Source organism: Mastigoproctus giganteus, chromosome 11 (genome assembly GCF_048544385.1).
Source record: "Mastigoproctus giganteus isolate SK-2022 chromosome 11, ASM4854438v1, whole genome shotgun sequence".
In the NCBI taxonomy this organism is placed as follows: domain Eukaryota; kingdom Metazoa; phylum Arthropoda; class Arachnida; order Uropygi; family Thelyphonidae; genus Mastigoproctus; species Mastigoproctus giganteus.
The window spans coordinates 172932274-172950597 of record NC_143585.1 but is presented as its reverse complement, the minus strand read 5'-3'; the positions used below and the strand labels follow the sequence as shown (position 1 = coordinate 172950597).

At 37.8% G+C, this 18324-nt stretch overlaps 1 protein-coding gene across 2 annotated transcripts in view; it reads left to right on the top strand.

Annotated features, from left to right (window-relative positions):
- LOC150078577 (uncharacterized) overlaps positions 1–18324 on the top strand; it is a 394647-nt gene that overhangs the window by 100276 nt on the left and 276047 nt on the right. Inside the window, exon 5 of one of the 2 annotated variants that reach the window (XM_090385383.1) lies at positions 6487–6595. In XM_090385383.1, coding sequence (XP_090241509.1) covers positions 6487–6595 — 109 coding nt within the window. The remainder of the gene's footprint in view (positions 1–6486; positions 6596–18324) is intronic. The other variant, XM_090385384.1, reaches the window with a different exon arrangement.

Here is an 18324-nt window from a genome sequence, read left to right as displayed (position 1 = left end):
GAAGGTTTCAACAAAATAGATCACTCTGCAGACCACATAGAGGTTGTAGCGGTACCTATTTTTTTGAGTTTTATGTTAACCGTAGCCTCTGTATACCTTTCCCTGAACAAAAAATTTACTGTGAAAGAACTAGGGGATCTTTTTAGCATTAGCATTAGTAGAGGCATTTGATGCAAGAAAGCAAGCTTATGCAGCATCAGCCAACAAAAAAAAAAAGAAAGTAACATAAATAAAAATAACCACTTCCACTTCACCCCTCTGTTCGTTCGAAATACCTGTCCAGCTGAGCCTTAAACTTATTTAGGCTATCAACTTCCACGACAAGGGATGGAAGTCTGTTCCACCTACCAACCACCCGCTGGCTAAAGGCAAATTTCCGCACATCTATCCTACATCTGTCTTTCCTCTCGTTGCCCTTCTCTGTACTCGGTCCAGCAGCTCTACATCCTTCTTGAAATGAGGCCTCCAGACCTGTATACAGTACTCAAGGTGTGGCCTGACCATCTTAAAAGCAGCTTTCATCTCATTCTATTCCGCTAGGAGATTTCAATGGGCATCATCCTATTTGGGGATCTCCCCAGTTAGGCAAACAAGGAAAACTCATTGAAACAGTTCTTGACAACCAGTCTTACATTATTAAACATTGGTGCTGACACTTATATTCACTTTCCCACTGGAGTATCTATTGTCATGGACTTAAATTCTGATGGGCATCTATGAGAGCTTGAGGTGTAGGGTAAATGCCCTTGAAGAAATTAATATGAGAGGCCCATGAAGCTCTCAGCTGCCCAGCTCAATGACAGAGTTCACTCCTCTGCATCAGGCAAAACAAAGGAAATCTCCAATGTAGAATGCGCTTATCCAAAAGGAACTATTTATTGTTGGTGACTCTATTGTCAGGGAGTTGGGGAATATACTATGCAAGAAGGATAGGTGGAACAGGACCAGGGTATGTCTGCCAGAGGCAAAAGTTCATGACGTTGTAGAGCAGATATCATCTTTTAAGGGCACAAAACATTGTTGTACACGTTGGAACTAATGACATTAAGATTTACTCAACAAGTAAAGGCAAAGTTGTGAGTTAGAGTTGAATGTGAAAGTGTCTGCAATTCTGCCAAGACACGATAGGAGGGAGTATATGATGAGAGCTTTGTCGATCAGTTCAGCCCTGGGGAGATTTTGCAGGGCTCAAGGGGTAGAATTTTTTTACAGCCTGGTCTGTTCTTGTTGACAGGAGAGACTGCTTCTACAGGGATGGGGTTCACTTAAATAGAATGGGTGCAAGAATATTTGCTGATGCTATCGAGACAGTGTTAGGTGGGTCGGGAAACTGCTAGCTTGGCAGGGATACACAGACTAAGAGGTTAACAGTAGCTGCAGGCAGAGGCAAAAGCGATTCTTGCACTGCTTCTATTAAAACAAGCAGCAGCCTGGAAAACAAGGTAATGGAGACATCCAGGACTGTTGGGAGTCATTGGAACAAGTAAATACATGGGCTGTGTTAGGGTAACCAAGAGTAGGAACAGTTGCATGTATACTTGCATGTACACCAATGCTAGGAGTATAGTTAATAAATTTGATGAGCTTGAAGTGTTAGTCATGACATCTAAGGCAGATATAGTTGGGATATCAGAGATGTGGTGTCACACAGATATAAGGAATGCAGAATTGGAATTTGGGGGAGTACAATGTGTACAGGTAGGATAGAAAGACAGGAAGGAAGGAGGGGTTATGCAGTTAGTTAAGAAACATAAAATCTGAGGAAGTGTATCCAATTGATGTTGGTGGACAATCCAGTGTCGAGTCTGTTTGGTGTGAAATAAGCACTGGGAAAAGAAAAATGAGAGTAGGTGTGTGTTATATGATCTAATGAATCTAATGAGCAGTTGTGCAGAGAAATAAAGTGGGCCAGTAAATCAGAATGTCTTATAATGGGGGATTTTAAATTTCCAGATATTGACTGGAATTTGTGGTTTGGTCACTCGCACACTAGCAAGGCTTTTGTGGATTTATTGGATGACTGTTTTCTACAGCAACATGCTCGTGAGGCATCCAGACGGAGTAATAATCTTGATCTAATTATCAGCAGTGATTATTCATGCATTAAGAATTTGCAGATAAAAGAACCACTGGGTGACAGTGATCACAATGTACTGATGTGGGAATTACTTAAAGATGTATCTACCATCAAGGCTAAAGGAAAGGGCTATTGCTTTCGTAAAGATGACTACAGAGGTCTCAGACAGTTTTTTGATTTTTTTCTGTACAGTGGGATCAACTGAAGATGTTACCAACGTTAAATTCTAAGTGGGAAGCCTTCAGGGACTTCATTTTGGAGGACACTAGGCTTTTCGTTCCAACAAAGAAATACTGTTCAATGTTTAGGCCTAAATGGGCAGTTGACTCTCCTATGTATGAGGTATGTGAAAATGTTTTAAGCATTCAGCATATTTTAATCGAGCATCCATGTTATAGAAAAAAAAAAAAATGTTTTTTATTTACAGTCCTTGAACATTTTTATTCTTTTTCTAAAATATCTTTTATATCGCTGACCTAATTTTTTAGGTCACTAAAATATTTTAATCGTAAATTAAAACTGATTGGCACATTATAGCCTTAGTTGCTAATGTGCCAATAGAACATAGTGTACTGGCATATTTGCATATATGCAATTTGTTATTCTCATGTATATAATCACATAAATTCTGTAATCCAACTGTGGCTGTCAAGTCTGTGCAGAAACTGCAGGAAGGAAGTTGTTCATACTCTCCTCCAGCACAGTAATTTTATAACTCGTTCCTGCTGAGGGCAAATGGTTCTCCTATGTGTGACAATTGTGAAAATGTTTTAATCTTATGGCATATTTTAATCAAGTGTCCACATTAGACACACAATTATGTTTTTTATTTTACATCCTTTAGTTACCAGACTAAGTCCTATACACTCAGTCAGATAATTCCGATAATTAATTAGCCGTTTTCAATTATTTAAAGTCCTTAAACATTTTTAGTCTTATTTAAAAATATATCTTTTATGCTGCTGGTATACCTTTATCGTTAAACTTTTTGACTAAGTGACCTAATTTTTTAGGTCACTGAAATATTTTAACCATAATCTTTTCCACGAAGTTGTTTTGTCGCATTATAGCCCTAGATGTTAATGCACTAATAAAACCTAAAACCACACTGAAGAAAAATTTTATCCCATGACCCTTGCACAGTCTTTTGAAATGATTGACAACGTTCTCAACACGGGCTCCCTCCTGTCATGTCTGGGCAGGCGTTTTACAATTTAATCCTAACTCGTGACTTTTTTCTCAACATTGCCCTCTACTTGTGAAGTAAATTTTTATTATAAGATTTGCCTTTGAAATGTGACATTGGCACTCTTCCACTGCAAATACAAATATTACAAATGAAATATAATGAATATACAGTAAAATCTTGTTAATATAATCTCGTTTTATATAAAGTACTCGTTTAAATGAAGCAGACACCATTCCCCTCCGAAAGGATAGGCTTTTCTATGTAAATACATTCGTTTATTACAAAATTCGGTTAATATGTATTACAAAGTTCTATTTCACCCCATGAGAAACAAATATCGTCATTTTGTACGTGTAATACAAATCTTGGCAGAGCTGTCCAATTATTGCCTCTGGCCACCCGGCTCCCTACTTCCCCAAGGATGGCACTGACTAGTTAGAAATTAGTTTTGTGTAAACAAAAGCAGTTTATGGTAACTACAATGTCAAGTACACTCTGAAAAATATCTTTCTGAAGGATGAGTTTTTAAATTAACAAAAGAATAAAAAGTTTTTCTAAGTTGTTTACATGCATTCCCTCGCTCTCCAAGGGAATAAGGTCAGTTGCAAGCATTACCCCAGTTCAAAGTCTTTTGCTACCGTATACAGCAATCTAATTTTTGTGTCATGTTATCTGAGCTGATGTCTTTTTTTTTTTTGGAACTTGTGTCTTTAAATTAATTTGAAATTTGTTTATATTAAATCTTATCTAGCAGTGTTATGGTGACAAAATGTAAACGGACGGAATTAAACTAAAAATCATACAAGAGACTGATAGGATGGAAAGAAGCAAAACATACACTACAAAGGAATACAACATCCCTTTACCTACTTTATTTACAATACCAAAAAAGATTTAAAGAAGTGCAGCAATGAAAAACAGGAAACAAATTTGTAGTGCAAGACACGAGGAGCTTGAAACAAAACTTTTCGAGTGGTACCAACAAATGGGTGCATCTAATTTGCCAATATGAGGTCCGATTTTGCAAGAAAAGACAAATTATCTAGCTCAGCAACAAGGAATTAGTGGCTGGAGTGGCTGCTCCAAAGATTTAAAGACAGGAATAACTTGGTTTTGTGAAATGTTTTGTGGTGAGGATGGATTGGTCGACAAAGAAAAGGCTGCAGACTGGTTGTGTTCTGTTCGGTCCATTCTTTAAAAATATGAGGCAAAAGATATTTTTAATCTTGATGAGAGGTCTATTTTATAATTTGTTTTACGAGGCGAGTCTTGTCATGGTGGAAAATTTAGTAAAAAAGACTCACTGTTCTGTTATGCTACAGTTCAGATGGCAGTACAAAAGGGCGCCTCCGTGGCCAGGTGGGCAGGAGCAGCAGTGCGTAGCACACGCTTCATGATTAGACCGGGGTTCGAGCCCGTGACCACAAAATACAGAGAATGCGGAAAGGTCAGGGAATGACCACCGCATATCCCCAGAGCAATGTGACCTTAGTTGCTAATGCTCCTAAAGACCAAATAACAACAGCAGTACAAAACTACACCCACTTGTGATTGGTAAGTTTTTCCAGCCAAGATGTTTTAAAGCAGTTAACCAATGTAATTGTGAGGCCAATAGTGCTTGGCCTCACAATTACATTATACAAATATAGTGCTTGGCTTACACTCAAAATGTTTCAGTCTTGGTTATCAAAAGTGGACAGAGGAATGGCTTCAGAAAAAAGAAACATTTTGATGGTTCTAGATTGTTGTACAGCACATTCTGCTGAGACACTTAAGTTGACAAATATAGGGCCGTTGTTTCTCCCCCCTTCCCAATTACCACCAGTTTAATGCAACCACTGGATCAAGGCATTATTTATAACCTCAAGAGATCATACAGAGCCTGCCTGATAAGGTACTTGATCCGTAACATAGAAGGAGGGAACAATTTGCAGCCACATTGGAATGTCTTGGATGCTATCTGTAATCTTGTTATTGCTTGGGACAGTATTGCATCGTGTAATAATCAACTGCTTCAGAAAGAGTGGCTTTGGAGAGAATATCATTGAAAAACATGGTCAGCAATATTGAGGAATGGAGGAATTTGAAAGAGCATATGGATTTTGTTGGCAAATTTGAAGAGTTTGTGAAGGTGGATTGATGAAGTTGCTACCACTGGAATGCCAACACCAGAAGAGCTGCTGGGTACCAAACAAAACAATGATGTTTTTGTTACCAGCAAAAGTGAAGAAGCGTGCACACTGCCATCTAAGAAAAATGCCCAAAATGCATTGAACATAATAGAGAATGTGTTGGCCCGCTGTAAAGTTGATAAAGAAACAACTATTGTATTTGATAACATCTGTGCTGTAGTTAAAAATGCATATAGGACAAAAACTGTGCAAACAACAGTGGATTATTTCTATAAATTAGATTAATTTATTAAAAAGTTAATTGTTTGTATGTCTACTTTTGTATTAAGATTGTAATTCTTTTTACTGTTATACTAAAATATTGTATATATCAAAATATATACTGTACAATGTTTTCATTTCCGTTAATTGCTTTTTTTTTAGTTTATATTACAACGTAATATTGGTGAAAACTAAGAGAAAAGACAGGAATTTCTCTTAGTTTATCCTACAAATAAAATAAAATCTAAAAAAAATGTTATTCCTATTACTGTATTGTTAGACGAATCTTTTGTTTTTATTTTATTTATATTATTTTATTTTATTAATTTAAATTAATTTATTTTTGATATTATTATTATTTATTATTATTCTTAGATATACAATATGTACCAAAAAAAAAACAAAAAAAAAAAAAACAAAACAGTACAATTTTGACATTTTGGTGGACTACAAATCTTGTTATTACAAAACGTGAAAATTTAGGTCCCTTGAACTTTGTATTAACGAGATTCGACTGTATAATTTTTCTAAAATTTTACTTAAATTAATAAATAGTAATTAATTATTTAATCAAGTTCCTTTTACTATATCATTGAGAAAATTTAATGTGGCTGATTTTTGGAAATTAACTGATGCATTTCTTTTTATATATAAAATTTATAGCTCACTATTTTGTTGTTGGTAATTAGTTTTGCTAGTTTTTGCAGTGTAAATGTGAGGATGAGTGCTGTGCATGAGTAGTGCTAGTTTAGAATCTAATAATTTCTCTTCACATATAGACTGAAATTCATTTTTTTACTTTATCTCTCTCTCTCTCTTAACCATAGCAAAGGTGAATCAACAGTATTTAGAGCACATTCAGCCACAGTTCGAAGTGTTGATTTTTCCTCAGATAATAAATATATTCTTACTGCTTCAGATGATAAAACAATCAAGGTAATTATGTATGTTTACTTACTTTTAAAATAAGTAATATTATGGTATTTTGATCTAAATTTAGATCAAAATATCATAAAAAATTATTATTGGCTACATAAACATTTTACTTTGTGTTGTTTATTCTTTTTTATTACTTGTATTCATGTTTTATTTTTTGCATTAATAATTTGTTTTATTGTTTTTCTTTGGGAAACAAATTATACCTTTTTCATTATTTAAATAAAATAATGCACCTTCCTGTGAAGCATTCTGGCAATTCTTAGGCAGCAACCTGTTCAGGTAAATCTACCTAACATAGGGGATGCAGTTCTGGTAACTGTGTTAAATGAAAATCTGCATTTACTGGAAGTACTGGTTTTTTGTTTTTTTTTTTTTTTTGTAAACACTATTTTTGAGTTTAAATTAGCATTTATTACTATTTAATATTTTTTACTTGAAATATCAGAAAACAATTTATGAAATTAAAAAAAAAAAAAGTAAGATTGCGGTAACAATATGGCAGAAAAGCTTTGTAGTGTATGCATAAAAACAAACAAACTATACTTGTTTGTTTGTTTTGGTTGGTTTTTAGGAGCATTAGCAACTAAGGCCATATTGCTCCGGGATATGCGGTGGTCATTCCTTGACCTTTCCGCATCCTCCGTATTTGGTGATGACGGGCTCGAACCCCGGTCTAATCAAGAAGCGTGTGCTGCGCACTGCTGCTCCTTCCCACCTGGCTACAGAGATGCCACACTATACTTTTTGTGTGTGTGTGTTCAAATTATGAGTATATAGCACTTATAAAGTGCTATGGGCCTCTGTATTAAAAAGTGAATTCAGTATGAACCCTTGGGTTTCCCCCCCCCCCTTATTATTACACAATTTTTCTGTAGCACTCTCATATGAAAAATCATTGTCATGTTCTTTCAACAAATTTGTGAACTTATTGTGTGGTGTAATTGCTTCTTCAGTAACTTAGTCAAAACAGTAGCTGGCTTAGACTTAAATTTTGTTTTCTCAAAACAATTCTTGGAAATAAAGTAATACAGAGAAGTTAAAGAATATTCTTCTTTCAGAAAACACTCACTGCTGATAACGTCCTCCATTGCTTTGAGTTACTCGCCTTCAAAACCAGGGGAGCCCTGTATGAATTTTTGGTACAGTTGCTGCCAGTCCCACTGCATAATGATTTAATGATGAAGTTTTACATTAGGAAGTGTGACTTGGCATATGAATTTGAGTGACCAAGAAGTAGTGGTGGTGGTGAAACTGCCCATAACAAGTGTGCATACGTAGTTTGAAGGGATTGTCTCCACCTGGTACTACCCATGTGCAGGTGCCTGCCAGAAATTTTTGTATAAAAAATTTTTTGCTTTTTAATTTTTTGAAATATAAATCATGTCTTAACAAATTCACATCTGTAGGTGTCACCCTTAGCAGAAGTTACCTATACTTACACTGTTAGCATCCTGTCATCTCACCTCAAACATTAATGTTTAGAGTGCAATGGACAGTGTAAATGCAGATGGTATCATAGTGATGGAAGTAAGGTTGGAAAATTCTTGGAAATAAACTAATATAGAGAATTTAAAGAATATTCTTCTTTCAGAAAACACACACTGCTGATATCACTAGACTTAATCACTGGCATTTTACATCAGAATTTTAGGCAATTCCTATTTCAAAATCTCCCTACAACACAGATTCCTGACAATTCCTATTACGGAATCAGTTATACAATGGGATCTTAATTATCTGAAATGAATGGATCTGAGATTGTCTTAGATAATGGAAATCTTCCAACATGACAATGAATGAAATGTGAAAATGGATGGCAAGAGGAAAAAGGAAATTTCCGACAATGACCGAAGTATTGGTAAAAACATCAAATGCATTAGAGGAATAGTATGAAATGGGGCTGCAGAATTGTTACGCTTTTATTAGAGGAATAGTGCGAAATGGGTTATGCTTTTAGTTTAGAAACACAGATTCGGAAACAAGACATCCAGTAGACATGTGATGTCACTGTAATATTCAGTAAATAAATGTCATATAAGTGCTGGGAAAACAAAAATGACAGTAGGAGCATCTTATAGGTCAAATGAGTGTGAAAAATATAATGGACAAATGTACAAATTCAGTAGCCAGCAAATCAGAATGTCTTATTATGAAGGTATTAATTGGAACTCATGGGTTGGTAGCTCACTCAGTTCTAGATTTTCTAGATCACTGCTTTCTACATCAAAATGTAGATAGGTTATAAGAGAAATTGTTATTCTTGATTTGATTATCTGCAGTGATTCATTGTGTATTAAAAATGAGATGTGAAGAAAACACTTGGAGGCATTGTTTATAATAACAAGGGATTTATTCAAAGAACTAACTCTCAAGGTGATTATGATGGGCTCAGATGGCTTTTAAATTCTTTTCATTGGGACTAATAGGACCAACTGATGTTGTTAAGTGTCAGTTAATTCCATTGCATGTTAACAAATAGGAAGTGTTCAGAGAGGTAATACTAGAGGTTATTAAACTTTTTTGTCTGAACTATGAGATATTCTTCAAGGTTAAGACCAAAATACATAGGATGAATGGATGAGTTTAATGGCAGAGAAGATGAATGATGCAATTGGCACTTCCATAGTATTAATATTTTTGTGAAAATTGAAGGTTTTATATGTTGGAATGTTTATATGCATTATGTAATGGTATACCAATAAGTGTGAGATATATATATATATACAGGCATACCTCGGTTAACGTTACCTCTGATAACGAAGCCTCGATATAACGAAGTCCGCAATTTCAAGCCCCATTTAACATAAAAAAATATTCCATTTTTGTTTAATCACCTGAAATCTAAACAAACTGAAGAAATTACGGAAACCTTTCGGGCTTCTCGTGGTTGGTTCGAGAAATTTAAAAAACGGGCCAGGATTCATAGTGTAAAATTAACAGGAGAAGCTGCAAGTGCAGATGTTGAAGCTGCAAATAGGTTTCCAGAAAAACTAAAGGAAATAATTAAACGTGAAAATTTTCCACCAAATTTGGTGTTCAATGTTGACGAAAGCGGTTTGTTCTGGAAACGGCTACCAACAAAAGCTTCATTTCTGTTGAAGAAAAATCAGCTGCTTGGTTCAAAACAGCCAAAGACCGTTTAACGTTACTCTTTGGATCAAATGCCTCTGGCGATTATAAATTAAAATTGTTATTAGTTTACCATTCAGAAAATCCGAGGGCGTTAAAAGGTAACATAAAAATGAATTTACCTGTAATATGGAAAGCAAATAGAAAAGCGTGGGTTACCAAGGAGTTATTTACTGATTGGTTTGTTAACCACTTTTGTCTTGGAGTAAAACAGTATTGTCAAAAAAACAAATTTGAAGAAAAAGCTCTTTTGTTGTTAGACAATGCTCCGGGACATCCTACTGATCTTAACACGTTGGACACATGCATTCCTGTCAAAGTTGTGTTTCTTCCAGCAAACACAACTTCCCTGATTCAACCATTGGATCAGGGAGTAATAGCATCATTTAAAGCTTATTATCTGCGTCGAACTTTAAGCAATTTAACTGAACTAGAGGATAAAGAGGAAATGACAGTTAAAACTTTTTGGAAAAACTACACCATTAAAAATGCAATAGAAAGCATTGATAGTTCTTGGAAAGAAGTCACTAAGAAATGCTTAAATGGAGTTTGGCGCAAAATATGGCCAGAAGTTGTACTAGAAGAAGAAAATAACATCCAAGAATTAGAAATGAAGTTATCCAGAAGGCTCAATCAAATAGGTTTCGAAAATGTCGATGAAGAGGATGTTAGAAATTTATTGAATGCAGAAGATGATGGTTTTTCAGTGGAAGATTTAGAAAGCCTTGTTAGCAACGAAGACAAAGATAGTGAAGGCGAAGTTAAAGAAGTACCTGCCGAAAAAGTGTTACCAACCAAAGATTTAAAAAGGTGCTTAAATGATATTGAAAACGTTTTAAATTTTTTTAGTGAAAATGATCCTGACTAAGGAAGAAGTGTTATAGTTAAGCGATCAGTGTTAAATGCAATAACTCCGTATAGGCAATTGTTAAATGAAAGGGGAAAAAAGCATAAACAATCAACTTTAACCTCATATTTTAAAATGTGATTTCACTTTGTATGTAAGTTGACTGTTTATTTAATTAAACTTTTCTTTGTTCGAAAAAAAGCTTTTCATTTTCTTTACGTAGGAACGTATCCCTATTCTGGCCATAGTATTTTTACCTCTGAAAACGAAGTTTCGCTTAACGAAGTAATTTCGTGGAACGCATCCTATTCGTTATTCGAGGTATGCCTGTATATATATATATGTGTGTGTGTGTGTGTGCGCGCGCGCGTTTTTTTTTTTTTTTTTGCGGTTTCTAATGACTGCCACATGAAAGTGCAAGTTATTGACAGACTCTGCTGCATTTATGGATATTGTAAAGGTCCATATTAAGTGAGCATGACATTGTTGGTTGCACTGTCTGAGGGTTTTGTCTTATGCATAATTGTATATCGAGAATATCTTTGAATATCTTATCGAGAACTTTGAATATCGAGAGAACTCACAAACCATCGCAGTGACTGATACTTTTGATATTGAATATATATCAGTTCACAAAAAGATTGCAGCTTGAAAATTAGTAGTGCAACCCAACATACAATCCTCTATTACGATAATGCTGCTCAATGAAATTTCTATTCCACCTTCCACAGATAGGCCTGTAGGGGTGGGGAGATTAGGGATCTACAGTGCTTGGGCTAGCATTTCTTTAATTAGCATAACCCATGGTGTATTTTCACCAATATTACGAAGGTGGTACCTTAAAGAATCGCCCTCACCTACTTCCACATATCGCAGAGACATGATATTTTGTGTGTGGCATCATACCTATCTCTGTACTTTCTTTTTTTCTTATAGAGCTGAACGTGTGACGAAGTAGCATGGAAAAATTTGAAGCCAGAACTGTAATCCGGTATCTGTTCTTAAAGGGGAAATCTTCTTCTAAAGAAATCCACGAGGAAAGGACTGCTATATATAAGGATGAAGCCCCATCCTATGGCATTGTGAAGCACTGGAATAGACAGTTTAGGTGTGGTCGGACATCCGTAGATAGCATAGTGTGCATAGTGTTAGGGTCGGGTGCCACCTGTGGTTTCCCACATCTACGCCATATGTACACTGAAGAAATACAGAACACTGTAAATGCCAGAAAAAGTGTAGTGTGTTGAATGTGTACTATTGTGTTGGGTTCTGTTGTGTGTCCTGGCATTTGGCCGCAGGACCCCAGATGGGACCCCACGTTGCCCGCACACACCACTAGGAGGTAGCCAGGCTGCCCATTATTCAGGTCAGGGTCGCTTGAGCTTCCTGAACGGAGACCAATTTAAAAAAAATAATAAAAATAAAATAAATAAACAAAAAATAAAATAATAATAAAAAATAATTAAAAAAAAATAAAAAAAACCGATAATAGAAAAAAACCTATAATAATAATAATAATAATAAATAAAAATAAATAAATAAAATAAAAAAATAAAAAAAGTAAATAAATAAAAAATAAGGTAGAGTGCGGCAGTACAGGGTGTACGGAAGAAGATGGGGGATGACAGTAAGAGTAAGGGATGTAGGTGAGGGCATCCCCTAAATTGACAGTGGAGCATATGCACCACTAGGAGAAAAGGGGGAGGGGATAACTCGAGAAGGGTAGAAAAGCCACTCAGCGAGAGTGCTGAGTGTGACTTATATTTTGCGGTGGAGTGGTCAAGACCACTGGAGCCTACCCAACCATATGGAAAGTTAGCAGGTAATCCTACTCTGGATGTTCCAGGGTTAGCAAGTCGATGCTGGCAAAATGGTCAAGTACAGATTTTTTATTTCAAGTTTGAGTAAGTCCCTTACAGGTTTGTATCCCTGGCTTGAGTTGGTTGTAGAGTCCTGCGCCTAGAAAAGAGGTTCTGTGCATACTCCGTTAATGATTTGTAATATTGATCTTCAGAAATTAACAGGTGCTCCTGTCCTTGAGGTATGGGTTGGAGTCTGGTGTATGTATAGTGTTCCTCGAAGATCGTCATAAATTGGACAGTTATAAAGAAGATGGTCCCAATCTTCAATTTCTCCACATGTACAGTAGGGGTTATTGATGATTCCCAAGGTAGTCAACTTATGATTTATAGAGCCATGTCCAGTTATAATATATGTACAGTAGAAGCCAGGAGAGAACCAAGGCAGCGACTTTGGATAAACTAGTTTGACATCCGGGATGAATTTCTTAGTTATTAGGCCCTTGTCCGTCTCCTCCCATCTTGTTTGCCAGATTTGTAGTAGCATGGCAGCTAGTTTTTTCTTTTCTTGCTTACAGTCAGTGCGGGTGTCGATGGTATGTCCAAAGATGGTAGCTGGGATTCCCCCTGACAGGCAGTAGTGCAATCCTCGACGGATAACCTCCAAGTCAAGGGGGAGGACACCTGCAAGAACCTGGAGGGCCGGAGAACTTACTGTGCAACAGGCCCTGGTAACGGCAAGCAGTATACTTCGCTGAATTTTTCCAGTTTGCATTTATTGCGAACAATTATTGCTCTATGGTACCAAATCCCGCATCCGTATGAAATAACAGGAAGGAATATAGCATTATACAGGAGTTTGAATGTTCTCCGGTTCAGACCCCAGTCACACCTGCTTACTCGGACGATTAAGGCTGCATAATTTCTGATTTTTTCTTGAAGGTATGAGAGGTGCGGGAAGAAGGAGAGCTTTGAATCCAGGATGATACCCAGGTGTTTTAGGGACGTTACCAGCTTGATGGTTTTTCTTTGTACCTTGATCTGAGGAGGCCTTGATATTTGTAGGGTGCCTTTGAGAAGTATGGATTGTGTCTTCTGTGGAGAAATCTGGAGCTTGTGTAGAGTTGCCCAGTCCTTTAAGATCTCTAGTGCTTGATTTCCAGTGGCCTCGAGACCTGCTCTGGTGTCCGCTGCGATAGAGATGGTAATATCATCTGCGAATGCTTGGATAGTAACAGGGCCCAGATCCAGACCAAGTAACTCATCAAGGACGATGTTCCAGAGGAACGGGCCGAGGACCGAACCCTGTGGGCAGCCTCTGTATATAGATTTGGTGAGCTTCTGGTATGGTGAGGAGATGGTGATCTTCCTGTTGGAAAGGTAACTTCCTATACACCTGTATAGAAAGTTACTACTGTATAGAAAGTTGGCTGGTATGCATGCCAGTCTTAGCCTGCGAAGAATGCTTGGCCACCAGAGCATGTCAAAGACCCCGGCAAAGTCAATGGTTATGAGGAGAAAGTACTTGTAATTAGTGTTGGCTGCAGCTTGGGTTATTTGGTAGAGAGCATCCTCTGTGCAGCGTCCTGGGCGAAATCCATACTGTGAATTGGATTGTAGGCCAGCTTCTGTGTAATGTGTTAGGAGTCTGGTATGGAGGAGGCATTCAAGTAGTTTGCTCAGTGTTGACAAGAGGGCAATGGGTCGGTATGAGTTAGAGGCTGTTCTGGAGGCTTCGATGGATTTTTGAGTATTAACTTTAATTCAACTATTTTCCAGCTTTCTGGGAAGAATCCCTGGGTTAGGCATTTATTGAACAGGTTAAGCAGAAATTGGGGATTTACCTGGGCGACCTTTTTTATTATTTCTGGTTCGTTGTGATCCAGTCCTGGGGATTTTTTATCCTTCATTTTGCCAAGAGCTTGCTGCAGTTCTTCAGTGTTAAATTCTTCCTCCACAGAGTCAATGTGGTAATTGTCATTATCTAGACAAATTTGCTGCTGTTGTGTTGTGAGATGATCGGCGTCGCTGATAAAGAGAGTAATTATGAACATTCCAGCGTAGACGTTCGAGTTCATGAGACCACCATGGTACAGCACTTGGAAGAGGTTGATGATGTTAGTTACAAGGTTTTGATGCTGCTCAGGATTCAGGGAGAGGATATCAGAAGGGTGATCCATGATTGTTGATTGGAGAGAAGTGGTGAACAGCTCCCAATTGGCTTTGCTGATGGCATAGCGGTTGATATCATAGTGCGGGGTAGGTGTTGATTCTGTATTTCTTGTGAGGCTGTATGTAATTGCTCTATGGTCGGAGGTGGTCCAGGCTTCATTTACCTGCCACCCCGACACCTTACTTGAGATTGATCTTGTAGCATTTGTTATGTCTATTGTAGACTCCCACACAGTACTGGAGAATGTTGGGAGGTTATTGGGCCTTTTTATTATATTAAATGGTGAGGTGGCTAGAAAGTCTTCCAAAAGCCGCCCATTATGGCAACCAGGTCAGTCAGCTGTGAGGCTGTGCCAAGCAGGAGAACGGCAGTTAACATCTGCCCCCAGGATGATTTTAGCGTTAGGTAGAGTAGTGGTAACAGTTCTTAGGTAGTCAATAGCTGGGCCGATGTTTTGACTGGGTCTACAATAGAGTGATATTAAATAGAGGGCACCTAAGGGGCCAACTACATGGGCACACACTGCCCAACCTGTGCAGAGAGAAAAGATTTTGGTGACCATTATGTTCGGGTTCCGGATGACTATGGTAGCCCAGGGAATATCTTCATCTGCTTGAATTATTTTATATGTGAGAGGATAGCCTCTAACTTTCTTGGAGTGGGTGTATGGTTCTTGCAGTAGTAATATATCAATGTTTTCTTCATCTGCCTTTTTCCTTATTTCTGCCGCTACTGCACGTGCTCGCTGAGCATTAAGTTGTATAAATTTAATAACACTGTTATTGAATGGCTTAGGCCTCACTACCACAGTCGGTCTTCAGTTGTTGGTTTCGCTTTGCCTTGATGTAAATAGGACATTTGCTGTCCCTGATTGAATGGGATGCATCCAGTTTTACTGCTTTGCAGTTTGCGCACATTGGAGCAGATGATTTCTTTGGGCAACTGCTATAATGATGCCCTTTTTGGGAACAATGCCCACAGGTAGGATCCGTCTGTGTGCACGTGTGGGTGGTGTGCCCAAAACGACAGCATCTGAGCCTATTCCAGGTCGTCCCCATTCAGGCCATTGATGATAGCACTATCAGAAAAGTGGAGTCGTTAATCATGGAAGATCGCCGGATATCTGTGCATGAATTGTCCCAGATGGTGAAGATTAGTATGGGCTCTGTTGAAACAGTCCTTCATGACCAACTCCATTTATGGAAATTGAGTGCAAGATGGATTCCCCGATTATTGACTGGTTTCCAGAAAGCCTGATTAACAACAGAAATCTCAAGAGTTGTTAGCCCTGTACCTAAAAAAATGAGGAACACTTTTTCTCTCATCTAATCACTCAGAATGAAAGTTGGATACACCATTTTGATCATGAAAGTAAAAAGCAGTCCATGGAATGGTGACATCATGGTTCCTCACCCCTCAAGAAGGCAAGGATCCATTGTCAGCAGGAAAGGTCTTGCTGACAGTGTTTTGGGATGAGAAAGGGAGGGAGGAGACAGAAACTTGTCTCCTCCCTCCCCTGCCTTGGGATGGGGTTTTAAAAGGAACCAGCTTAGCGTACCCAGTTCAGATTGTCAAATGGCGTGTCGGCAGCAAAGCCGCAGTATGTCTTTGTCGGTGATAGTTGTCATGTCAATGTAGTGTCGAATCCAGTAAGAAGGTCAAGCTGCCCATCCCGTTCTGAGGGTGGGATATGTTAGCTGGCAGCGGGAACCCACCAGGCAAAGGGGTGGGAGACACACACACACACATTTACATTATTCATAATCTGCATTCTCACTCTACTTGCATTCATTTTTTTTTTAATACTTTTTTTTCTTATATTTTATAATTTTTTTTCCCAAGTTTTATTTATATATATATATATTATATATATATTTTTTTTTTCCCCACTCACACTCATTCATCTTTTTCTCACACACCAGAGGGGGGATGCAATGATGTGTTAGTGTAAATTTAAATACTAATTAAAACTAGGGTTAGTGTGTTCTTAACGGTAGCATTTATGGTTTGTGTTCTTTTTCTCACACGCTTACACTTATTCATTCTTTTAGCTCTCATCTCATTTATTCGACTCTTACTTTCTGCACAGCACTCTCTGGGCACCTCAACTTATTGTTATTCTTCAGTTGTGGTGCAGGCCTAGCCGCAAATTTTTTGAAGGCCAGGGAGAATGCAGTGATAGTATTTGTGAGGTTAGTAAAATGTTTGTTAGTACATATAAAGTAATGTAAGTTATTTTTAACTTTGTATTCTTTCGGGCAATTATATTTGCTCTTCCACTCATTCCCATTCACTCTCTCTTTCCATCATGCTAGGTCACTCTTTCTTTAACCAAAACTGCCATTTATTCCCTTTTACCATAATTCCTAGTTCACTCAGTGCCAACCTTTTCATTCTCATTTATTCATTCTACATTGCATCGCCTTGCTACCAGATTACTGATATTTTTCAGCTAATCTGCTTCCCTGGCTGCCTGTACATCTACCTCCCCTACATAGTTACCTATTTGGAGTGGGCCCCAGGTTCCTACACATGGCAGGTTACTTCTGGGGAGTTTTGTCATGTCAGGTTTCTGTCAGGACACAGAATACTGCTATCCTGACAGTTTTTAAGTCATCGTCTGGATATGGTGGGAAACTTGGGCAATTTTAACTGTTGATTATTGTTTAATTACTGGGGTGCTGAATTGCCGTTCTTTGGATTGTTTTGTACATTTCGAATACTTTCTGTGTGAAAGATGTAAAGGCTTTATAATTTTCCTCTTTTATGATGAACAGATGTTTTTCTCCCCTGGGAAGGGGGCCAATCTGTGCTATTAGCTCTGTTCTCGGGATGTCATATATTATACATTCATATAGAATGTGTGCCCAGTCTTCACTTTCGCCACAGGTGCAGTTTGGGTCATCAGTCAGCCCTAAGGAGGTTAAGTTTCCCCTTTAGGGAGCCGTGACCTGTCAATATAAATGTTGCAAAAAGTCCAGGGGCATACTACTTAGGTGGCTTTGGGCTAACCATTGACACCCGTGGCAGAAACTGTTTGGTAACCAGACCTCTGGTTTCCTGCTCCCGCTTTGTTTACCATAGCTCGTGGAGATTTGTATGCTATTCTTTTTTTTATTCCATCATTGAAGGTGTTGGTTGTATCAAGGGCTATCCCCAGAAATTCTGTGGGTATGCCCTTTTTAAATCTATAATATCAGCTTCTTTTGGCTACTTCCAGGTAAAGTGGGAGAGCTCTGGCCAGTAACTGTAGTGCACGTGTGCTTACTGTGCGACATGCTCTGGTAATAGTGAGTAGTATTGTCCTTTGTATCAATTCTAATTTATTCCTATTTCTTACTATGGCTGAGTGGGTGAACCACGCACAGTCTCCATAGGTGATAACAGGTAGGAAAATTGCACAGTATATGATTGCCAGGATCTTTCTTTTGAGTCCCCAGTCTGCTCGACTGATCCTGGCAATTATACTTGCATAATTTCTCATTTTCTTTGCCAAGTAGATCAAATGGGGGTAAAAAGTTAATTTTGAATCAAAGACCACTCTAAGATATTTTAGTTTGTGTCATCAGTCAGTATTTTAGGTTGTGTTAATTTTGATTTGTGGGCGTCTTCTTATGTCCAAATTGCCTTTTAGAAGTATTTGTTTGGTTTTTTCGGGTGATATTTTGAGCATGTACATTTGTGCCCACTCCTGCAGCTGCAAGAGGGCAGCATTTGATCTTTGCTCTACAACCACTCGTGTTTTTCCTTTTACAAGGAAAATCAAGTCATCTGCAAA